Source organism: Abramis brama, assembly GCF_963993115.1.
Source record: "Abramis brama genome assembly, chromosome: 5".
NCBI lineage: Eukaryota > Metazoa > Chordata > Actinopteri > Cypriniformes > Leuciscidae > Abramis > Abramis brama.
The window spans coordinates 5,059,896-5,085,587 of NC_139967.1; the positions used below are offsets into that span (position 1 = coordinate 5,059,896).

At 35.6% G+C, this 25,692-nt stretch overlaps 1 protein-coding gene across 1 annotated transcript; it reads left to right on the forward strand.

Annotated features, from left to right (window-relative positions):
* The first annotated feature begins 2,440 nt into the window (after positions 1-2,440).
* Positions 2,441-25,692, forward strand: me2 (malic enzyme 2, NAD(+)-dependent, mitochondrial). The gene is made up of 15 exons (XM_084115443.1): positions 2,441-2,607; positions 9,834-9,965; positions 12,118-12,251; positions 12,504-12,653; positions 14,491-14,566; positions 14,811-14,972; positions 15,924-16,137; positions 16,793-16,890; positions 17,019-17,132; positions 20,331-20,442; positions 20,708-20,850; positions 21,363-21,465; positions 21,657-21,727; positions 22,222-22,320; positions 23,996-25,692. The coding sequence occupies exons 2-15, from the start codon at positions 9,858-9,860 to the stop codon at positions 24,155-24,157; spliced, it is 1,746 nt and encodes a 581-aa protein (XP_083971569.1). The 5' UTR covers positions 2,441-2,607; positions 9,834-9,857; the 3' UTR covers positions 24,158-25,692.

The following is a 25,692-nucleotide window of genomic DNA, read 5'->3' on the forward strand; positions in this document are numbered from 1 at the left end:
CTGTCTGTGAAACCGGGCCATTATGTCAAAAAAGTGAAGAGAAACTTCTTGTATCAATAAGTGTTAATTAACAGATGAAAGCAGACATCCGACGCCGTCATTGTTATACCTTAAGCCCGCTCAGGTGGAGTCTCGAACGCCTCTCCCTGCAATTTCTTTCTCCCAATCATTTTAATCCTAATGAGAACTGATGTTTCATAACATAATGGAAGATACTGCACAAAAATAAAAGCAGATCATTGTGGAAGTGAGATTGTTTGATCCGCTCGGCTCTCTTCGGTGTACAGGCTAAACAGGTTAGCCTTGGGCAGAGCAAGTGTAGATATATTCACTCAAACAGTCAGTCATCCATAGAGGCACAAACCAGGAGGAGAAGAGCAATGAATTAATGCTGCAACCACTAAATGTAATCACTTTAAAGTCTTGCCATGCGAACAGGGAACGTTCTCAGAACTTTGGCTAACTTTCTGGCATTAAGGTTCTCTCAGTTATGGACAAACTGTCTTCCAATAACGTCAGTAGAGCATGCATTCAATGTTACGTGGTCTCTCTTTAATAACATTATCAAAATGTTAGCACAGAAACTTTACATATACATCGTTAATGGAACATTCTTCTGAAATTATTATAGATGGACTTTGGTTTTGGACTTTCACATAACCAAGAAAACATGTGCTTAAAGCATTTTTAAAAATGTCATCACTTAATGTGTACATTAGCAAAACATATGTCTTAGAACATATAGCAGTAGCACTTTATAATAGTTTAAAAATATTGCATGATATAAAACTTAACAGATGATTAGCTGTAAATTGTAATTCGAGTAATTAGAAATGCCATTTTACTCTGATTCATATATTTTTGCCCTATTTATTCATGTTGGAATATGGGTCATTCCTGAGATTCAAATATTGATTACATCAAATTTTCATGATTCATTCACATGATTTTGGTAAGTAAATCTTTACTGAAACCATAAAAATTCAAATTATTCATAAATGAAGTGGAAAAACTCAACCCTGTCTGTCACAAGTTTACAGTACAACCCTGAAACAATGAGAAATGTACAGATATGCGACAGGGGTTGAGGTTTTTTGCTCAGAATGGACACTGCTCCTCCTGTAGTGGAGGTAAGTAGACCATATCTGGCAGCAATGAAATATGTATATACTTATGGATTAAACATTTGAAAAATAACCATTTTCCATCTTAATTGTATGTGATGGGGTTGAGTTGTTAAGCTTGACACTACCCTCCCTGACTATAATATGTCTCAAAAATATGAATATATGAATACACAAATAAATACTTACAATATTGCCAAAGATTATAGACACTGTGCACATTTTGTTAAATATTAACAAAGTCAGTGAAGTGCCTTGTGACATGACATGACAAAATGCATTATTTTATGATAAAATTATTTAAATGCAATAATTATGTTTATTCATTATAATGGACACGCCAAAGTGTTGTGAAAAGTTTTTAACATTTCATTTTGGTGAACCACCACTTTAAAACGTCTGGGGGACTGAAATATTACCGAATCCCAGGAATGACCCTCACACATCAGTACGGATCTGCCCGATATTTGTTAATGACAAATGTTAAGAAGTGCTACCAAATCACACGTATGTATGCTGTATACTGTAGCATGATAAACAAACCCGCAAATAAAGTAGCCTATCTCAAAACATCCAAATGGCCAATGGTTGGTTTAGTTGTGCAGGACTTCTACTACAAAATTAGAAACTCAACTGCGGCCTCTTCTGGTCATAGAGCGAATAGACATGCGCTCTGTAATGCATTTACGTCCGCAGAGATAAGCAGCATAGACAGTATATAAAGATAAGCAAGCATTAATTTATCTCAAAATGTCCAAGCAGTAATATAAGTTGAATACTTGTTCACCAAACTCGATAATGTAATGTAACAAATAAAATCATTAAATAAAAAGTGACAAAGTCATTCAGAATATATAAAGAATAAAAACCGCAATTAATAAATTAATTAGATCAAATAAATAAACATGCAAACATAAACATCCTTTTTCTATTAACAGCCATTAAAAAACTACACTGAAAAACTATTATATAGAGTTGTGTATTTTTATGTGAATTGCTAATAATAGGCTAAATAATACATTTTATTTTAAAATCAATATATAAATAACAAAAATACATTTCTTAATATTATTATTGTCTTACTTTATTAGTAAAAATAGACGACTAAAATGCAAAACTCCACAGATTTAGTCTTTCTTTAACTTGCAAGTCAAGTCTGACTTGCAAAAACTGAGGAACGAGGTTTGTTTGTGTAAGATCTTTACGGTAATTTCATCATTTTCCTTCCGCTTCTGTGGTCAGTTGTAACTGCGCTTTATATACTGAGGTTTACGGTAAATTCAAGCGATATGGCGTTCCTCCTTCTGATTGGCTGTCGGCGTATGTGTGTGTGAATGTCTCGTGCCAAGAAGGCTCGCGACTGTCACTCACTCTGCACGGCCTGACGCAGTGATAAAAGACCAGTACATGTAATTTATATTAAATATAATGTGTACTCGCGCATTATTGTGACCAGCGGACTCTGAGACGTTCAAAGGAAAAGGTAAAGTTTGAGATATCCTTTGTGAGAGTTCTGGAGGGGATACATTGAATGTTTTGACCGTTTTGTTAGCTTAGCTGAACAGCAACTGTCATCATCATCACCACACTAAACCACTTCATTCAAATATTAGATTCACGCGCATCACATTTTATATTGTGTACATTATTATCAAATAAGACGTTAAAGGTTGGGTTTACTGTATAAGTTAATATGATCAATAATGTGGTTCTACACCTGTTGCTCTTAGGGTTTGCTGCTTTAACGGTTTCAGAGCAGGAAATCTTTTCAGTAGGTCTAAGATTAAAGATAGATAAGTTAGTCTAAAATAAATCTAAGATCTAAGCTGGTAACGTTTATTTCATCCACTGGTTTTGAGATGTTGGGCTGTTTTGCTTCTTCCAGAATAGTGGAAAGAAAACATCCAAAATACACATGTGTTTGCTTTATCTCTATTTGAATCTGTAATGTATTTAAATTGCACAGCATACTGTATTTTTAAAGGCTGTTATCTCAAAATTATTTATTTTCTACTGCACTGAGTCGGAAATTTCCATTTCAGCAGAGAGAGAGAGAGAGAAAAAAGAAAAGAAAAGCAGTGCATTAAATTAATGCATTCCATTAAAGGGTTAGTTCACCCAAAAATTAAAATTCTGTCATTAATAACTATTTCATTAAAAAAGATTTTTGTCACATTTGTGTCACGAAGATGAACAAAAGTCTTACGGGTTTGGAATGACATGAGGATGAGTAATTAAAGACAGAATTTTCATTTTTGGGTGAACTATCCCTTTAAGATCTCTAAGCTATTAACTGAAAGTGTGTAAGTGCAAACCCTGATTGTAGTGGTCAAAGAAATCCATTTTCTCATACTACTTTTACTTCTATGGGTAGTGTGAATTAGTGTTTTGAGATCTGGGCTGGTATCCTCAATGCTTTAGGTTTAATGGATAACCTCCTTATCCCTTAATCAAGTCACTTGCATGCAATTCATTTGATGTAGTTCCATAAATCGCAGAAATGATGGCAGAAGCATTGCATTTGCTTGCTCAGGATGTGTTCATCAACTTTGATGTGAAGCTTTGCCAAATCATCGGTTTGTTTTTACTGAGCAAAGAAGACGTCAGGCAGATCTCGTGTGACTTCCCATTCGATCCCTAAAATAACCCTCAGTGTCACATGTGAAAGGTCATAGGTCATGGGAGGAACAGCCTTGTTTTCTGGGATACGTTTAGGGTGTCCTAAAATCCTTTTAAAGGGTTAGATCACCCAAAAATGAAAATTCTGTCAGTAATTACTCACCCTCATGTTGTTCCAACCGCGTAAGACCTTTGTTCATCTTCGGAACATAAATTAAGATATTTTTTATGAAATCTGAGTGCTGGATCACTTCTCCGTAGGCTGCTAGGTGCCCGAAACTTGCTGGCCCAGAAAAGTTATTAAAGAGATCGTTAATATAGTCCAAGTGACTACAGTGGCTCAATCTTAAGTATATCAAGCGACAAAAATACTTTTTGTGCGCAAAAACAAACAAAAATAACGACTTTATTCCACTATTCATTTCCTTCTCTCTGGGCCTCGTAGTGTTTTTGCGCTGCGCGTCTGTGTTGCACGTCAACACGCATCACACACATGACCAGCGTCAGCCAATTGTGAGCCTACGTGGTGACGTGTAACACAGACGCGCAGAAACACTACGTGAACCAACTAGAGGCCCAGAGAGAAGGAAATGAATAGTGGAATAAAGTCGTTATTTTTGTTTGTTTTTGCGCACAAAAAGTATTCTCGTCGCTTGATATACTTAAGATTGAGCCACTGTAGTCACTTGCACTATATTAACGATCTCTTTAATAACTTTTCTGGGCCAGCAAGTTTCGGTCACCTAGCAGCCTATGGAGAAGTGAGCCAGCTCTCAGATTTCATCAAAAATATCTTAATTTGTGTTCCGAAGATGAACGAAGGTCTTACGCGGTTGGAACAACATGAGGGTGAGTAATTACTGACAGAATTTTCATTTTTGGGTGAACTAACCCTTTAACTCCTTTATCACATTGATTTGAATAGGATTATATTATTGTACCATATTGATATAAAAATACAAAGAGAAAGAAAATATATCAAATACTGAACCAAAAGTGTAAGTGCGGAAAAATGGAAGTCAGAAGAATACAGATCCTGTTTATTTCGCGCAAGCATGAAGCTGCAGTTTCACAATACATGCATTACACTTACGAATAACAGTAAAATGTTGCAATTTTTTTTTTCTTACACCTGAAAGGTGATTTACACCTTTACAAATCTTCTCTTGCACACACAAATTTCATTTACACTTGCAATATTATGCACACTTTCACAAATCTTACCCTGCGCATGCGATTCTTTATGGCATCATATTACCTTCATATATATTCGATTCTTTGTTATCAACAACATGAACTTGAAGTGCATTAAATCTTACATTACGTCAGGGTTTCCCAGACTGGGGTTCGTGATGTTCATGAGTTTAATGAACAGCTATTAAGTAAATTACTTAATAGCTTTTAATTAAATTACTAATTACTAATTAAATCATGATGTAAAATAAAAAACACTTAGGCCTACTAAAAAGATGAAATATTTTATGTTTACTTGCATGTCATGTGACCATTATAGTTCTGCCTTCTCTCTGCCAGTAAAGTCCATTCTGAAACGCGTCCGAAAATGAGCAATAACTCAGTGAATACTCAGTCAAACAGGCATACAGACACACAGGCATGAAGCTTGAATTCTCTTCTTTTAAATGAAGTAATTTATATAAAAAACAAATATTCTCATCTTGTGAAATCTGTATTAAAAGAGAGCGATTCCAGTCGACCTCATTAGAGCTAATTCAAATGTAATGTGACTCCGCCCACGGAGAGCGCACGCTATTCAAACGCAAATGGCTGAGGTAATCCGCGCAATCCTGTGAAGCCCCCATCAGCTCGAGAAAACCAAAACACAAGTTTATTCAGAACATTACTTGTTTACACCTTCTCGCAGCGCTGTGAGGAATAATGAGGAATACGAGGAATACGAGCTGAGGAATACTAGTAAGTTTTTCCTTCTCGGGTTTCTGTTTATGAATGAATGAACGGCATAGATGCGCGCTGTTTACCACAGCTGGCAAAAAACAATATTATGTGACAGTTCTCCATTATGGACGCGAGTGCTCTAAAAAAAGCACTACAAGACTTTCAAACTTTCACAGAGACCTCAAAACAGAAAGTACAAATCCTTTCTTTAAAACGAATTTCGTTTTGTATCAATTGTATCTTAATTTTAATAATTTTTTCATTAACAAATTTCCTGGATTTCGTTCACTAGCCTACTGCGAAGATCGCGAGTCAAAAGCCTATCGTCAACTTCATCTTTGCCAGAAGTTAAATTTAAATCGCGTGTGTGAATGAATGATGATGTTTTAGCAAACTGTATTGCTATACTGAGATGAGTAAAAATCGACTGAAATATGTTGAAATAAAATGTAGGCTATTTGTATAAGCAACGTATTAAACTGCAAATTAACAATATGCCCTAATATTTCATGAAAACAACGTTACAGTCAGGCGAAATATGAAAGACAACATCTTGTTGACTAGATTTGGGTACAGTTTTTACTGTAGAATATACTGCCACGTCAAATAAGCTTTTGTTTAGCAATTTCTATATATAAATTACTATTTTTGTCAAAAATAAGTCATCAACTAAGATGTTAGCTGTTCCAATGTTGACTAAATTCAAACTAATGAATACAAATGTAGGCCTATAATCATTTTTTTTTTACAAAGAAAGTACACTTGAAATATTGTTGAAATTGTAATTATTGTTGTAATTGTAACCTTTTTAATAAAATAGCTAAACATATTTACAAGATAGATGTAAGCAAAATCTTAAATGGTCAATATAAGTCTTCTTCTAAATATATCTTTTGTCCTTGCATTGTGGCTCAGTCAGTTTCACACCTGAGTGAATGGCTCATCATTATGCAGAGTGGGTGGGACATTGTATTTCTCAGGTGTAAACCACTCCTCGTTCACGCCCCCCTCGCATATTGGCTTTCCAAGCAAAACCTGTTTTACATCAATTTAAATCAATGTATGGTTTTATGTGAACGATAAAGCAAGACTATTTTCACATAATTTTGAAGAAAAAATTCTAGGCGAGGACATCCATTAGTCAAAAGTCTTATTGACACATATTTACTATGTGTTTTGTGGCCTTATTTCAGAAATGTTAGTTTTTAGTTTTTTCAATATCCATGCATAAACATTATTCTCTCAAAAATGAAAACATGTACATACACGTGGCTCACATATTATTGTAGCCCTGTTTGTGCTTTATAGAGTGAATTTACACCTTTGCCATTAATATGTTTATAAGCAACTGAAAAAAGCACAAATGTCAGGGCATGTCAGAACTTCTCAAGGGCCCCAAAAACAGCCCAGACCCCAGAGGGTTAATATTATCATATTGATTAATTTTATTATTGACCTAACGTATTAACCTATAATCTAAGGGCTTACTTCATGTAAATATATTAGGTCAAAGAGGCTCAGCTGACAAAAAATGTTTGGGAATCCCTGCATTGCATGTAAATTAAATTATGTGAATTTGTACATTTGAATGTGTTTTAATGACAAAAGCCTTCCAGAGACAGTAATACACGGTTAAATGAATGCTGTGTTGGTCTCAGTTATCAGTGATCGGCACATGACCAGTGGCTGGTCTGTGTGTGCAATTTCACAAACCTGAAAGACCTTCTGAACATGTATAAGCAGAAGGCTTTTAGAAAGGAAAATGTAAAAGATACAAAAGTAGTAGTAGCGAGAATCAATGAATTTTTGAGTAACTTACTGTCATTGTGAGAATAACATGTAATCAGTAAAAGTAACTGCCGTCTGATCACAAGGATTTTAAAACGTAATATAATCTTATTACAAGTACTTAATTTTTATATGTGCTATAAAGGCATAGATGTAGCTCAAACAGTATCGCATGCCGATAGCAATGCCAAGATCATGGGTTCGATTCCCAGGGAATGCATGAACTGATATATAGACCTTCAATGTATTGTAAGGCACTTTGGATAAAAGCATCTGCCAAAAGTATAAAATGTAAATTACAGCTGCAAGATATTGGAAAAAACTTACACTGTGATATTTTGTTTTTCTGTGATTATATATTGCAATATGAAAAAAATAAAGGAAATTTCAGATTACTTGAATAGTTAGATTTGGAAAGAATTGATCTTTCTACAATGATTGGGGTGATTTCGTTGGGGAGTGCGTTTTCATAGAAATAAAAATATATAATTTTTTTACTCGTAAGACTTAAGTGCAAAATCCTTTAGCAAACCGGTATATATTTACTTAATTAACACAGCCCCAATGTAAATGTAAAATTGCATTATAGCTAGATGCTCTCTTGCAGATATTTGTCTGTTCCTCATTGCTTCAAATATCTTGGAGTGTTTTGTGTTTTGGGTGAACTGTTTCTTTAAATGCAGATGTCCCAGTTTAGAATGATCCCTGAACTTCATAACCCGCGTTTCCATTACCCTTCAAATTATGCAAATTGAAATTGCGCATTGAAAATACGCCCAATGGAAACACGTCAATTTCGCAAAAACACCCATTTATCGCAAAAAAGTTTTTACGCTCGCATGAGGTGGTTTTTCAGGCAATTCGAAAAATAAATATTTCGCAAACCTGCAATGGAAACAGTTTTAGCGCATTTACAGGTCAGCTGACGTAGATGACATGGTGTGTTTGGACAGAATACGAGACAGAGTTCTTTATTAAATTCATAAAAGACAGAAGAATTACAGGAATAATGGATTCTAAACCTCAAATAAATGCCACAATCAAGACCTCAAAGCAGAAATGAGGGAGAAACACCCAGAAACAGCTCATATGTGCCACTCACAGGTATAATAAGGGTCGTTCCTCACCATTAATGATTGGAAAACACACATACATCTCCTTCGATTAATAATAATGGCCAGTGCAGTGGCTGGGATTAGTACATAAACCCACCAACGTCCGTTGCCATGGTTTTTGGAATGACTTTACTTATCGCGAGAGGAAAAAATTAAGTTTTACACCGTCATTTCGCAATAGTTTTTTGTCGACATTTAGAAAAAATCACAAAAGTTTTGCGCAAATCTGTAATGGAAACGCGCCTATAGTTGCACCCTTGAGTGGTACACTTAAACTCAAGTCACAGTGATTGTAATTATTCTGCTGTGAATCACACTGGATGAAACAGTCCCGAGTCCCGACCTAGCAACAGTGATGATATCAGCATACACACCACCACCTCTGCTGTGTGTGCACTTTGATTTTTTAATGACCCAGAAGAACACAGTATAATAAATTGATAAAGAGTGAGCGTGGGTGACTGGTAGAGGTGTTTTCTTGTTGTATAAAGGTTTGGCTTTGGGTTTGCACAGTTTCACTTCCTCTATGTAAAGTGAAGCAGGCAGTGCTGACATGACTATACTCAACTGCTCACATGCAGACGTATGCAAACCAGCAGTCATGAGACATCTGATTATGTTGTTTTAGAGTTGAGTATGTGATTGAATCTTCAGTGATTTTACATCTGCATCCTAAAATGGACATTTGAGGCGTAGGATAATTTAGCTGGTTTAAAATGTTTGTGCTTTATAACTTCTATTCATCACTGTTTTTGTTTGCATTACTTGAGTGTAATCTTTTCTCACTGTAAAAGGATCAGTATTGTCAGATCATTCGGGTAAATAGCATGGCTTTTAATTCACCCAAGAATCAACATTTTGTAGTTATTTCCCCACACATATTATTTTGTTTGTTCTTCCTATATTTTTGGTAAACATATCTGATTTTTATTCATTTATTTATGCGAGTGATTTACTCGTATTGTAGAGGGTTGACTGTAATTCTCTTGTCCAGGGTCACAGCCTGTAGAAAGGCTGTAGAGTTGTCTGATATTCTTTATAAGGACTCTGGCATGAAAGTTTATCAGCACAGCAGTGACTCATAATGTTCTCAGAGATTGTGGTGTGAGAATCCATGCCTGCTGACATACAGCCATAATAATTAAATCTAATCGCCTGATAACAGCCAAACTCTTCTACCAAACACTTCTGAACTGAATGATCTCTGGGGTGTTTGGGTGTATTAAGTGTGGGTTTCTTTGTATGTTTTATTTCTTTCTTTTCTTTCTTGCAGGTGTGTATCGGTATCACTGCAGCCATGCTGTCCAGACTAAGCATGAGTGTGAGGCCGTGTGTGAGCATGTGCCGATGGGTTCACACTAAAGAGAAAGGGAAACCGCTCATGCTCAACCCACGTACCAACAAGGTTAGACTAAATACAATCTGTCCATCCGGTCATAATGTCTCTTTTATTGTTTCCAATATCATATATAGAAGAGTTGGGAAATCTACTTTGCATCTCATTTGCTGCTTTCAAATTAAATAAATTATATAAGTGCCACAAAAACAGCGAAGATTTCAGTTGCAGTGACAGCAATAAACTCAATAACTCAACTTAATAATGACTGTTTACTATTGTCTTTTTGCTAGTTCTAGTTTTTTACTCCCCAATGTAGATGCATACACACTTTTGAGTTGAGGGTCTGAATGCTTTTGTCTGGAAAACATTAGTGGGGTGACTCAGCAGAAGTGCCACGTATCCTGAAAAACATGGGTGTGTGCTTAATTTCCATGCTGGTTTTGCTTCAGCAATCTTATTTTACTTTGGACATAAAACAATGACCCAACATTGAACCAAAATTGTTTATTGTACAAAAGTAAGCTATAATGTTCGATGGCTTCATGCTCTCAGCAGCCAGTAATTGACCTCACAAAACACTAATCAACACAAACCATGTTTATCCTTGCTGCAATTGTCTGGGTTGCGTTTTCTTTCTCCTTGTGTAGTTTTTGTTTATAGTTTTTGAGGATGAAGTCTTGTCCCTGTCATCATCTGTCCAATTTCACAAGCTTTTACCAAATTAGATGAATTTGCACCAAAATACCACTTAGTTTGGATGCCTTTGACGTCAATTACAAAAGACATAGGAAGTGTTTTTTCCTCCCATTTAAAAGTTGATAAGTATATCCTAACCAACTATCCACCAATATTTAGTTGCTTTTTATTATTTGCATTTAAAATATATTTTATATATATATATATAGCATTTTTTTTATTGCTGTTCAGAACAGACCTGCAACCCACCAGCCCTGTTATAAACGGTCCCGCACCACTCAAACATGCTCAAACAAACATAAGTTCACACACTCCAGGCATAGGCATATGGAATGTAAAGTAAATGTAATTCCTCTGTGGGCTGTATGTTATAGATGGGTGTTTCCCCCTCGCTGACTCTGATTGGTCGCTGTTCTGCCTTGATCTCCTCCTGTAGACGCCATGTGTTGGGTTTCCTCCTCACACACAGGATGTATGCATTACATTTGTGGCACCTCAGGTCAAAGAGTCATGTGTGGTTTTAATATACAGAAGTGCAGGGCTGCTCTGGCTCTCCCCCAGACACACATAAAGCAGTGTTTCAGGGTGTCTGTATGACCTATTGTGTTGTCTGCCCTTCATATGTCACACACTTCTGTGTGATAGACAATGCATTAGATTAGACCATCTGCAGTTTTCTTTGTGTGTATGGCTTTGGCTGTAATTTGTGTCATTTGCTAAGGCAAGCATCACTAGTATTGCTCATATTTATGGTTGGGGCTTTGAACAAACCTCTCTAACCCAAAGAAACTTTGCTGTTGCACCATTAAAATGTTAACTGTTTTTTGACAGTGTAGTCTTGAATGTGTACTTGAAATCTGACACATTCCAAAAATTAATAATAATGAATATAATGTCAAACAATATATGTATATAATATTGATCAGGTTTGTAACTATCAGATTTATTTTATTTATTATAATTTCTTTTTATATATTTTACTTTATTTTGTATTTTATTGTGATTATTATTATTTTTGTTGTTGTGGTTATTGTTGTTGTTATTATTTACTTATACATTTTTTTGAATTTTTTACTCTCTTAGTGACTGATTCATTTTATTTTTAATGACTTTGTGAAATCTAATACATTCCAAAAAATAATAAAAAATTCTTATAATAATGATAATTTATACTAATAATAAATAATAAAAATAATATCTAACCATTAATTATTTTTAGATATGAAAATAAATAAAATGCCTTGATCAGGTTTGTATAATATTATATCTTGATTAGGTTTTATATTATTTCATTATCATTTCAGTGTTCAGACTACTGTCATAAATAAAGAAAAAATCCTGCATTTTAAAATGTTAACATTTTTAATCCAATTTAATTTGAATAGGCCAAAAATCAGCTGAAAAAAACCTTTGGATTGGGTTATTTTAACTTTGGAACATCCTTGCAATTACCCACAGTTTTACTGTAGTGAAAAAGTACAAATCTTGTGTAAGCATTCATTGTGCATTTGTGTGCACACAGGGCATGGCTTTCACTTTGAAGGAGAGGCAGATTTTGGGCATTCATGGTCTGTTACCACCAAAGATCGAGACCCAGGACACCCAGGCCATGCGTTTCCAGAAAAACCTGAAGAAGATGTCCGACCCACTGCAGAAGTACATTCATTCACATCACTACACATTTCTGATAATAAGAGCTGTTCTAAAATGTCCATATAAAATCTGAATTTTAACATGCATTTTGTGACCCGATGCTGTGTGGCTTCAAATAATCATATAAATATCATAACCTGCTTTTCATGATCCTGAAAGATAAAATTAGATAAGTCTGAATATTTACGCTGAATGTACTATTTCATTTGAAAATGTTAAATATGTTTTGATTCATGTTTGGGTTGATTTGAGCAGGTATATCTACCTAATGGGGATTCAGGAGAGGAACGAGCGTCTCTTCTACCGCGTGCTCATGGAAGACATCGAAGCTCTCATGCCCATCGTCTACACGCCAACTGTTGGCCTCGCATGTACGCAGTATGGACACATCTTCAGGCGACCCAAGTAAGCTACACTTCATTAATTATTAACTATTTAACTGTGATACATTGAACCCATTTCTTGATAATCACAGCCTTGACTGTATGCCCAACATGCTCTTATTCTCAGCTTGTCTTTAAATTATTTTTAGATGTGCAAGATGGCAGATACATTGCAATGTTATGTACCTTTACAAAGTCTTGATTTTGTTTTTGAGCTCTACTAGAACAGGTTTTCATGCTTGAATGTTCAAAAAAAACATTGTTTTTCAAATATTTGTCATTGTTGCAGCTCCTCTCTTTCCAGTCTGTCAGTAACGCTCTGTTTAGTTCATGTCTCTAAGGACCCCCTCCTTCCGAAAATCGTAATGTGTTCTGATTGGTTGGCTGGATCAGTGTGTTGTGATTTGTCAAGCGCTTCTAACGCATTTGGGGAAATGTCCCGTCCCTTACCATAATGAGGAGTATTAACTAACTCAACCAGGCCTCATCCCCTTTATTTTGCATATGCCTTGGGTGGTAATTATAAGGAATATTGTGATGTTTTCATTCCTGGAAGAAAACTCAAAACTACAATGGAGGTGTTTCAGGGATTCACTGATATAGAGAATAACTTCCTTTTGAGTGCCTTTGGTGCAGTTTGCACTTTACAGCATCACATCAAAATAAATTGAAGAGTCAAAAGAACATTTCCTGTCAGAATTGAATGTGAAGAATGTTGTAATATGAGTTGTCTTCACTGGCTGCATGCAAGAACAAACACAGCTTGACCAGTGTAGGCTGAGTGGTCAGCAGATAAATCTTACGAGCCAGTTTTTAATGAATCATTCAATACAACTTTTAACCTAGCAAGTTATTGGTTTGAATCTGTTTAATGAATAGTCCTGTTTGAATCCTTCAACTCTGAGTCAATCAGGGTGTTTACCAATCTAAACTTTGACACACTGAACCGCTAGTTAACATTACATCCAATCATGTACACAAAAAAACAACTGTTACTGTGTATTTAGGGTTAAGTGAAATTATGTATGACAACGTGTAGCTAAAAGTAGATGCACATTCAAAGAAAAGTTTGGTTTAGTATGTAGTTAGGACTATTTTTGTTGTTGTTGTTGTTGTTATTAGGGCTGTCACTTTTGTGAAAAAATCCTGTTCGATTTTTGAGACATAAGTGTTCATTGAATCGATTGTAAAATCGATTTTCCATGTCTAAAGATGCTTCCATATTAAACGCCAAATATGGGCAAATCCACGGACAACTAACAGGCATTAGGACGAACGTAAAGAGGGCGCTTGAGACGCGCACAAGTCAGCAATATTCCTGTTGATTTATTGGCGTGAAGTTTCATGCACAATGACAAACAGGAGTGCAACATTCTCGAAAAACAATAAGCAGAGTAGACTGCCATCACATCAATGAAAAACATTACTGCAGGCTTCAACATGGCTGTGTTTACGGTTAGAAATGTCAAACAAATTTTGCCTACGTAGGCGATTGTTGACCGTAGCCCGAATCTGTATCTGTATGCATGAGGGCAGAATTCACATTTTTGTAGTAAAAAGAGACACATTATGCAGAAGGATAATTTGCTGTTATTGTTATGTGTGTTTGTCAGAGCCTGCAGTTGCTGTGTGACGCGCGTTCACTGCGGGCGTATTGTGACGAGCTGGACGCGCGCCGAGAAAAGACCGTTCAAATCGATTCCCTGTTTTCGTTTTCGAAACTTGTGTTGGTTGGTCCGACTGATTGTGCAATCGATTTTCGAACGTAAAGTGACAGCCGTAGTTGTTATGGAGGAGCTTATCTCAGAAATACAGCTTGAGTGTTAGAGAGATTGAAGTTTTTGTCTTATTCTCCCCAGAGGTCTGTTTATCTCCATTAAGGATAAAGGACATGTTCGTTCCATATTGGATAACTGGCCGGAAACCACTGTCAAGGTATTGGATTTCAACATTCCAGTACTTTTTGATTTTTATTGAAGTGCATGTTTGATGTCACTTTTTGATTAGCAAGTTCTGTCATGATTTATTTACCCTCATGTCGTTCCAAACAAGTATAATGATGACATTTTGTTTTTTGGGTGATCTATCCCTTTAAGACTGTGATGTATGTATTAATTTGATTTCTTAAGAGACTTTTTGTTAGTATAGTGAGGAATCATTCATCTCTGTGTGTCTGTAGGCTGTAGTGGTGACGGACGGTGAGCGTATCCTGGGTCTGGGGGATCTGGGAGTGTATGGTATGGGTATTCCTGTAGGAAAGCTGTGTCTTTATACGGCCTGCGCTGGAATCCGGCCTGAGAGTTGCCTGCCGGTCTGCATTGATGTGGGCACAGATAATGAGGTTGGCAACCATTCATTCCCAAACCATTCGTGTAACAAGACTTGATGACTCTATAGACCTTATGTAGCCCCGCCCCTTTTCAGCGCTGCGCTCGTTGTCTTTTGACTTCCGGTTTTATTTTCATAGCGATCTTGCGTATTTATGAATGAATGGCTCGTTTTAAAATCTTCCCGGTCTACTGACATTTGTTAAGACATCTGGTTTAAACATTACAATCCTCATGATAACTTTCGTTAACTTTTGTTAACTTTATATTAAGTAAATCCACTTCAAAAGCTAATTACTCCTGGACAGCAATGCCATAGGAATATACAGAGCGACTGCAAAAACGGAAGTTCAAAGACAATATTCTAAAGATGGTGGCGCCCTTGTTTCTCTGGTGCATAAGGTCTATAGATCTAGATGTCTGTCTGCCCATCCATCCACCATATATCCATCCATCCATCCAACATATATATCCATCCAACATATATATCCATCCAACATATATATCCATCCATCCATCCATCCATCCATCCAATATCCATCCATCCAACATATATATCCATCCGTCCATCCAACATATATCCATCCATCCAACATATATATCCATCCATCCAACATGTATATCCATCCATCCATCCGACATATATCCATCTATCCATTCATCAGACATATCCATCCATCCGACATATATATATCCATCCATCATTCCAACATATATATATATATATATCTCCATCCATCCATCCATCCATCCATTGGATCATTATAGTGATTATGTTTCTAGCATGTTATATGTTTGGCAACCGTTCTTCTAACAATGTCAAGATTCATCAGGCTCAAATTTTGAATGCAAGAGTCAAGCACTCTGTAAAGCCTTGTTCATTGTAAATGTATGTTTACTCTACAGATGGTTTAAAAAAAATAGCTATTTTATATGTGTGTTTGTGCTCTTGTGTGTTTCTGCAGAAGTTACTGAGGGACCCGTTCTACATGGGTCTGTACCAGCGGCGTGACCGCTCTCAGCGCTACGACGATCTCATAGATGAGTTCATGGAAGCTGTGGTGGACAAGTACGGACAAGACACCCTCATCCAGTTTGAGGACTTTGGCAATCACAACGCTTTCCGATTCCTGAAGAAATACCGTGAGAAGTACTGCACCTTCAACGATGACATCCAGGGTGAGTACCAGTACTTGCTAAGGCAAGAATCACTAGTACTTATACTTATTGATTTAAACTCATCAGGTACACTGAAAAAAATGATTCATTGACTAGTTGAATTTACTAAAAAAAATTATGTTAATTGGATCCACATAATTGATTTTAGCTACATTTAAACAAATGCATTACGTTGAACTAAGTTCAGCTTAATGCATTTGTTAAAATGTAGCTAAAATCAATTGTGTGGAACCACTTACGATAATTTTTTTTAGTAAATTCATTGAATTTACTAAATGTTTTTATCGTAAGTGGTTCCACACAATTGATTTTAGCTAAATTTTAACAAATGCATTAAGCTGAACTTAGTTCAACGTAATGCATTTGTTTAAATGTAGCTAAAATTAATTATGTGGAACCAATTAACATAATTTTTTTTAGCAAATTCAACTAAGTCAATGAATCATTTTTTTCAGTGTACCGTTTATGCTGTTGCTTTACTATAAGATAGTAAAAAATATACTACAACATTTTCAAAATCTAAATGAGAATAATTATGTCATCATCATATTTGCATACTGAATTGTGATTGGTCCTCATTTTCCTTACAAGCATTGGTATTTTCTTCAAGAAATGCAATCTGATGATCGTTTGCCGATGCGTTTGTGTGTCACAGGCACTGCAGCCGTTGCTCTGGCAGGTTTACTGGCGGCTCAGCGCGTTGTAGGGAAGCCAATAACCGAACACAAAGTTCTGTTTCTGGGGGCTGGGGAGGTGAGCCCACATGACACAGTTTAAAGCCACAATGATGCAAACTCTGTCTTTTAATCTGTGTGATTTGCTTTGAGATTAAACTTCAGCATAGCCTGTGTATTTAAGCTTTAAGCAATTTTCACTTGTAGGCAGCTCTGGGAATTGCTAACCTGATCACCATGGCAATGATGGAGTCAGGGGTGTCTCAGGCAGATGCCAGACAAAAGATCTGGATGTTTGACAAATATGGTCTGTTAGTAAAGGTGAGTGAACATGGAGTAAGAGTATGAGTGTGCTTTAAAATGTGTATACAATATTCTAACACCATATCTGAACATTGTGACAAAATATCTCACTAAATTAAAGTATTTGCAAAAATAGCTCAGAAACAAAGTTGGCTCTCATCATTTGTAAAAGTAGTAACACTGTATCTCTCATCATTCATGAAAAAATGTATAAGGTAAAGGTTAAAATAACTAATACTATGAATAGTATACATATACAATAGTATTAATGAGGCTTACTTTAATTAAAATAGATTTTCTACAAAAATGGAATGTAAACAATTTGTGAATCCAGGTTTTGAACCAGTTCAATGAACCGATTCACTAAAATGAATGTGTATATATGTATGTATGTAAATATATAAGGGGTTTGAAAACAATTTGACTGCTCATTTTTTAAGTTACTGACTATTCATAACTTCTACTAGCCAAAAGAGAAAAGAAAAGAGCCAGCTTAACTACATCACAGCAATATATATATATATATATATATATATTAGGGGTGGGCGGTACACCGGTGTCATAGTCATCACCGGTGTGACATTGCGCCACGACATGGATTTTCTAATACCGTCAATACCGTAATAAATCAATTATGTTCCTTGAACGGCTGCATTTACATTAGGGCTGTAGTCAACCAAAGAAATGCTTAGTCGACCAAAGTCCTGTCCTGCACAACGATTAGTCGACTAAAAAAAATAAAAATAAAAAATACAAATAAAAAAAAGACGCGATGTTTTGCATTTTGATTGAACATTTATTAAACAATTGTCAGAGCATTTATAAAACAACAACGAAAAAACGTTTTTGTTTTTGTTTTATTGACACCTGGGATCCCCCGCGAAACGGTTCTCATTCGTGCTTGAATAAGGCCGGCGACACACTGGCTGCTGGCGTGAGAGTCTCAGCTGCGTTGGGTGTCTGTTTTTATTTCGGCTCCCATGTTAAAAGGTTGGAGTTTGCACACTGCCTGCGTGAGACACGCGTCTCAGGCGCGGCTCGAGCCACGCGGAAAACGCGTGCATGCTAGAAATAGAACCGACGCCTGAGTGTTCCTGCAACAAGAGTGTTCTCTGGCTAGAGCGCAGAACAGCGGAGTTTGTATGAACCGAAGTGCATGTCTGAGCTTGTATTGCTGCTGTTGCTTTGACATTGTGGAAAATAGAATAAACAAAATGTATTAGACTTTTTACCCGTTATTATCAATCTAAATTAATCTAGTTTTTAATTTAGGCAAACTTAATTTCGTTTTTTCTTTATTTAAATTTCGTTTTTCTTTATTTAAATTTCGTTTTTCTTTATTTAAATTTCGTTTTTTCTTTATTTAAATTTAGTTTTTCTTTAGGCCTATTTAAATTTCGTTTTTCTTTATTTAAATTTCGTTTTTCTTTATTTAAATTTCATTTTTTCTGTATTTAAATTTCGTTTTTTTCTTTATTTAAATTTCGTTTTTCTTTATTTAAATTTCGTTTTTCTTTATTTAAATCTACCCTTTACTGTGTCAGTAATTTGTTAGTCAGAAAAATATTAGACTACCTTAAAAGTATTGCTTAATTAACAGACTGTGTGCGTTTTATATCACTAGTGCAGTGTCCGTTCTCGGAGAATATAGCCGCCCTGCTCGCGTGAGGTGCGCCGCTTCCCGCTCGCGCTGTTCTGTAGTTTACTATTAATTCTGAACGTGTCGCGTCTCGCGTGTCTGTCTATATTGCACCAAATGCGACACTGCACTCCCTTGTGAAGTTGATTGGATGAACGGTTCTCGAAATAATCAAAATGCAAACGGACAGACAGACACATAGAGATTACTACCTATATTCCTTACTGAGCACGAAGCAGCAGTGCAGCCAGCCACAGGTGTGGTTCCCGAGTGTTCTACGTGGTGCGCTAAACTGTGGCGCTGTTACAAAATAGCCTAAATTAAAGCATTTAAAGTTGTGGATAAAACATAGGCTAATTATATTTAGAATACAGTAATATATAACTGCTTATAAAGGAATAAATATCAAGGAGTAAATCAATGAAACTTTCTTTATTGGTGAAAAAAAAAAGTTATACCGTGATATTATACCGTCACCGTTCAAAAGATGAAAAATACCGTGATATTAATTTTAGGTCATATCGCCCACCCCTAATATATATATACTGCAAAATTCAAATCTGCGTTTGCACTGCCGCTGATCCGGAGAGAGCAGCTGTCATGTAAATGTACTGGGAGAAAAGTTTAGATTTTTGGTATAACGGTTTCAAAATAAGAGTAAATCATTGTTTGCCATTGAATAATTCATTTTAAAGATTTATTCACACACACAATTAAGGAATGAGACATTGACTCCATTCAAGTTATTTTGTTAAAGGAGAACTCAGGTCAATTTTAACATTGAGCTCATTTTTTTGGACATTTGGAGTGCTGTCAGTACAGAGAACAACGACAAAAATCCGTGTTGCCTACACTGTGTTATCCTCTTTTTAATGGGTGAATCTGACTGCAGTAGATGTGAAAGATATGAATAAAAATGATGTTATTTCAGCCAGCGCACATACCTGTATTTACATCCTGTTTTCGGTCGAAGTCCATAGTAATTAATTGTCGAGTTCACGCGCATAGGTTTAGTACCTATGATCACGCGCGTGAACTCGACAATCGATTACTTTTTTTGGAAAGGATTTTTTTTTGTTCATTTAAGTTGAAGTCATCAAATCTTGTTACCAACCTACTGATTTAAAAAAGCTGAAATAAAATATAAATTTTACATGAAAAAGTTTTGAAAGTTTAAGTTGAAGCACTAAAATCACTTACTGGAAAAATAAAAATAAACCTGAAATAAATAAATAAACCCAAACTGTAATATTTATAAAAAACACAAAATTACAAAAAAAAAAAAAACTTAAATCAAAATATTAATAAAAACTAATAAAATACAAAAATAACACTGAGTGGTTGTTTGCTGTCTCTGTCTCTTTCAGTTCTCAGAACTCAGACTAGTTCAAGTTCATTTGCTGTCTCTGAAAACACCCAAATGCTGTTGCAGTATTTTAGTAATCTGAGCTCACATGACAAGTCTCCTCTAAGAACTCTAAACAGGAATAGAAAATCTGTGACATTGACCAATGTGTTCTTCTTTCACATGCTTGAGAGTCCTCCAGTAATCCTGTGTGTGTTTCTCTGTTTTATAGGGCAGAGCTTATGAGACAGACAGTAATCAGGAGGCTTTTGTTCACTCTGATCCTGGGGACGTGAAAAGCTTCTTAGATGCAGTCAATGTTATTAAACCCACAGCGATCATCGGTAAGACGAGCTGCTCCTCTACATCTCGCGCTGAAATCCAACCCAACATCAATCTGTTTAACCTTACCTTTTAATGCTAGTCAAGGATTGCACCTCAACAGTTGACATTTAGTTTTTCATGACCTAGAATTAAACAAGCTCCTTTTGTTGCCTTTTGTTTGCATATAGTTTTGTTATGCATAAAGCTGAATGCATCATGCATAACCCATAAATCCTTTATTAATATATGTGTATATATGTTTGACCTCTTTCTCAATGTAAACAGGTGTGTCAGGGGCCGGCCGGCTCTTCACTCATGATGTCATCAGAGCAATGGGCAGCTTGAATGAGCATCCGATTATCTTCGCCCTGAGCAACCCCACTGCCAAAGCAGAATGCACAGCTGAAGATGCGTACAGCCTCACACAGGTAAAATAGCAGGAATGCATTAACCCTTTGATGCCTGACATATGATTTATTTATTTTTTGCATATGTCAATTACATATGAAGTTTGCGTATGTTTTTTTTAAAATCGTTTTAGTATTTTTATTTGATACACAAGACTTTTTATGGCTCATTTCATATTATATAGTGAGAATATGGATATATGGATACAGTTCAGTTCAATTCAGAGGCCCAAACCGAGCAGAAATATGTGATTCGGTGCAGATGCTGATATTTATATAGCAAAAAAGTAAGATAAAACTCTGATTGTAATGTAAAATAAGTGAGATATTTATAATAGTATAGCAGACTCCTTGCATAAATATCAGTTTTCACTCTATCTCCAAATAATATCTTAGTGAGATGATGATATTTAAATGCTTTGTTTTATAATCAAAGATAAAATACATTCACACCTGTAGTCATACACCGATCTCATGTGGACATGGATTGTCATACCCGTATGAATATGGAAATGCAACTGTTTCTGTTACAGGGTCGGTGTTTGTTCGCCAGCGGCAGTCCATTTGGGCCGGTGTCACTAGAAGATGGCAGAATACTGACCCCTGGACAGGGCAACAATGCTTATATATTCCCTGGTATTAATACTATAGTAATAATTATTGTCTTATATATATTAATGGATGTTTTGGTGGTTAGCTCTAAACACATCTACATTTTGAAGTCGCTAATATTTAACAAGCATATTAAGATGTTTAGTAATAATGGGGAGAGATTGGCCTGTCCAGGTCATCTCGTGTTGACCTGTAGGTTGTAATTGTGATTTCAGGTGTAGCTCTGGCTGTTATACTCAGTGGAGTCCGACACATCAGTGATACAGTCTTTCTTGAGGCTGCAAAGGTAAATACACAAAGACCAAAGTATCCACCTTCATTATAACGTAAGAGCAACTGTGGCTATTTGTAATTTAAATGTGTCTGGCTCCCGGTGTCATCCGCTTCTGGTTATTTTAGCTGAAAAAAGCTGTTTGTTATCATGTTATTGTAATTTATTATCATAATCATAAACACTCTGGTTTCTATAAACATTCTTTTCTCTAATAAATAATGTGGTTTGTGAAATATTTTGTACATTATAGTCCAACAAGCTGCTTTATTTTTAAATCACCAGCTCTTTCACCCCTGATTGCATGATTACTGAACAAGTACAGTATATGCTGAAACGGTTGTTTAGCATAATCGGTTAAATTATGGCAATGAATTAAATATAGCTTAATCACGAATAGCCCAATTACTGTTTATAAGTTATTAGCCCTGCATTGCATGACTGTAAAAAGCAGAACTTGTTCTAGTTAATATTTAATATTTGATAAAACAGTGGTTTTGTTGTTTTAGACGCTGGCGGATCAGCTCACAGATGAAGAGCTGAGTCAGGGCCGACTGTATCCACCGCTGTCCAACATCAGAGAGGTGTCACTACAGATGGCTATCAAGGTGAGACTGTGTGTGTGTTTAGGACACAGTCCTAGGACACAGTGTTTAGGACACGTTTGGTTACCAAGTAAACGTGTGTACAGTAGGTCAGGGTCCCTGACCTCTTTATAAGTCTTTAAAAAGCCTTAAAGTGTTAGTTCATCCAAGAATGAAAAATATCCCATAATTTACTCACCCTCGAGCCATCCTAGGTGTATATGACTTTCTCAGATACTCAGACTCAGGTAGTCATATGTCAATTGAGACATATTGTCAATTGGTCTCACTGGGTAGAATACAAGAAGTATAAATGTTTTGGGCTTTGACTAAACTTGAGTGAGTTTTTGTGCGTGAAGCCATATGTAAATAATATACGGATGCGTATATCCATATATATATATAATAATGTACGGATGCAGCATTTATGTTACGTTTTCGCTCGTAACTTCATGAAACATGCTCCGATCGTTGCAGATCATACGAAACATGCTCCGAAAATGGCACATCATTATTTACAGCAGATTCTCACAATTGAAAAGTCCAAACTCACCATAATCTGCCTCTTAGATCTAAAGATATTCTCTCTTGGAGTTATAACACATAAAACGGGTGTCAAGGGCTAAACAAAAAGGCAACCTTGGTTCCAAATGCTGTAACTTTTGATTACTTTTGATGCTATCACCACAACATTTGATCCAGAAGCAGAACTTCACCAAGAAAGATGATTATTTTCTCCTAGTTATTGCCTGGCAAATAGAAAATTTTCCTTGTGCACACTTTTTTTTGTGTGTCTTTTATCAGCAGTTTCTCAGCATGAGAGTGTCCAAATGTAACAAAAAAAAATCTCTTGAAATTGAAAGTTTTCTATCAAATGAGACCTACCTTTTGACGCTCCTTGCTATAGTTTTGGATTTATGAGTCTTTACTTTTGTGTATGTCACTCACAAAAAACAACTCTAAAAATGTCTTCAGGGCTTAAGGGATTCATTTTATTTGTGCAAGTCTTAAAAAACGATCTTAAAAAGCCTTACGTTTGATTTTAAAAATCCTGCAGATACCCTGATGGATATGTGCTGCCCGTTTCAGTCTAACATGCGCTAAAGTATTCATAAACTGCACTGTTAGTATAAACGCAATATACGTATATGAAAGACACAAATGACAAATGCCACGTTTTGTGTGCGTGATATACAATATGTGTACAATTCATTTTACATTTGCATTACACCTTTTCACTCTAATACAGTTAAATCATTACAGTAATGAGAATCTGATAAGAATCCATGAGAATAATGGGAATTAAAAACAAAACTCGGAAGTGAATATCCATGTTCCCTATGGTAATAAGAATTTGGTGATAAATGTGCCTAATTGTCAAAAATAATTTTAATATTTTTTTCCTGTGGGATATATATATATATGAAGAGTTCAGAATGATCTTCTAGAAATGATCATTTTTATCAAGCTTGTATATTTAAGTTCAGTAATTTCACTTAAATGACAATTAATAGGTAATTTTCATTGCCATTAAAGTGAAATTTTTGAACTTAAATATACGAGCTTGATAAAAATGATCATTCTAGAAGAAAATTTCAGATGGCACTTAGAGGCTTTTGCATCTGAACTCTTCAAATTACATGAATGTCATTTGTTGTGTACCATAACCGACTGCTAAGGCATGTGTTTCTGTGCACAGGTGGTGGAGTACGTGTATTCAAAAGGAATGGCGTTCCGATACCCAGAGCCTGTGGATAAGGAAGCGTACGTCAGATCAGTTTTGTGGGATATCCAGTACGATTCATTCGCACCCGACATGTACGACTGGCCCGGAGTTTCTCACAGCCCCATTGTAGACTAGATGAACACGACAAAATACCAGACAGAGAGAGACGGAACAAAAACAAGGAAGTCTGAGGGAGTTTTCATTCTTCTGTTTTAGGCACTCCTCTTTTCTTTTCTTTTCTTTTTTTGCAACTTCTAGTATTTATTCATATTTCTGACCCCTTGTTTAAATTGCATTTTCAGTTTTTGGGATGAATTTTACATGTCCAGGTCACATTTCACCCCAGAATCAAAATAAATAAATGCAAAATAATATTGTGCATAAAGAAAATTAAGCCTGCTTTTAAGATCTTTAGGATTTTGTTGCATTTTGACATTTTCTTCACAATGAAGCACTTTTTACCAGTAATGCACTAATAAAATATGGACAAATACTTCATTCAAATTTTAAAGTATTTACACATAATAGTATTTTGTTGTATTTCCTGACATTTGTCTCTAATATAGTGCAACTGAGAATTATAAACAAAACTCGGCCATTATAGTAATGGGAATTTAGTGATAAATGTGCTGAATTGTGCTGTGAATATCGTCACAATGCAAAATAAACTAATGGTCTAATTAGGCTTAATTTATTATATACAAAATGTATTTTATTTATTTATTTTTATACCTTTGCTCCAGTGATGTGTGTAATACTGTGCCTTGTCACTCCTCACATTTGTTTTTAAATGCTGTGTGCAATGAAACCGTTTCTAAAATGAAGTCACACTCCATTTGTTGTTTGTGTTTGTTTCTTGTTGTGTCTGTGAGAGTCATTCAGTTCACAAAGATCAATTTATTTCCTAGTGGAGGAGAAAGTACAGGACATGAAGGACTAGCGGAGTGTCTAGTGTATTGCACAATATTACAGTGGTGTGCTTTTGTAGCCGTGACTGTGAGTTTTACCAGCAAATATTTACACACTTGTATGTGGATGCTTAGGATACACATATATTCTTTATAATAAAAAAACAGGAAATTAATGTCATCCCAAAATAAACCCAAAGTTTTTTTTATTTTTTTTTATTTTTATAACTGGCTGACTGTACTACTTCCCAAATAAATAAATATATGGAAATATTGATTTGAGTTCAAATGATGTGAGAAGAATTTTAAGTGATATTAAATATTTGACAATCACAGCTTTAGGTTTCATTAAACTATACATTTAAATGGTTGTTATAATAAAAGATTTGACCGCTGTGGTAGTACCTCATAACAAGTGCCTGCTTATACATCTTTATATAGTCACTGCTCACAGTACAATATTTTATATGTAGCCAAAGATCACAAGAGCAACACGTTTATAGATGATCATGATTTACATTTTATCTTTCATAGAAGTTTAAAAACTGGCCAGTGAAGGTTTCATTTTCTTTCAACACCATATCGAACAAAGCGAACGTTCTCATATCCATGACCAAAAGATGCTTCGTTTCTGTCAGTCCTTGAAGAATTGAGTCTGTGATCAGTGTTGTGCACCTGTTATAATGGCATTAATGTTTCTGAATGCAGTTCTTCCTCACACCGGTGGAGATGTGAGCTGCAGAATAAACATTTGTGGTCTAA

What these genes read in the sequence shown, in the direction of transcription:
- me2 (XM_084115443.1), top strand. Translation starts at nt 9,858, where the DNA reads ATGCTGTCCAGACTAAGCATGAGTGTGAGGCCGTGTGTGAGCATGTGC. An exon ending in ATGTGGGCACAGATAATGAG is followed by an intron (nt 14,973 to 15,923) that starts GTTGGCAACCAT and finishes GTGTTTCTGCAG; the next exon opens with AAGTTACTGAGGGACCCGTT. An exon ending in TAAACCCACAGCGATCATCG is followed by an intron (nt 20,443 to 20,707) that starts GTAAGACGAGCT and finishes CAATGTAAACAG; the next exon opens with GTGTGTCAGGGGCCGGCCGG.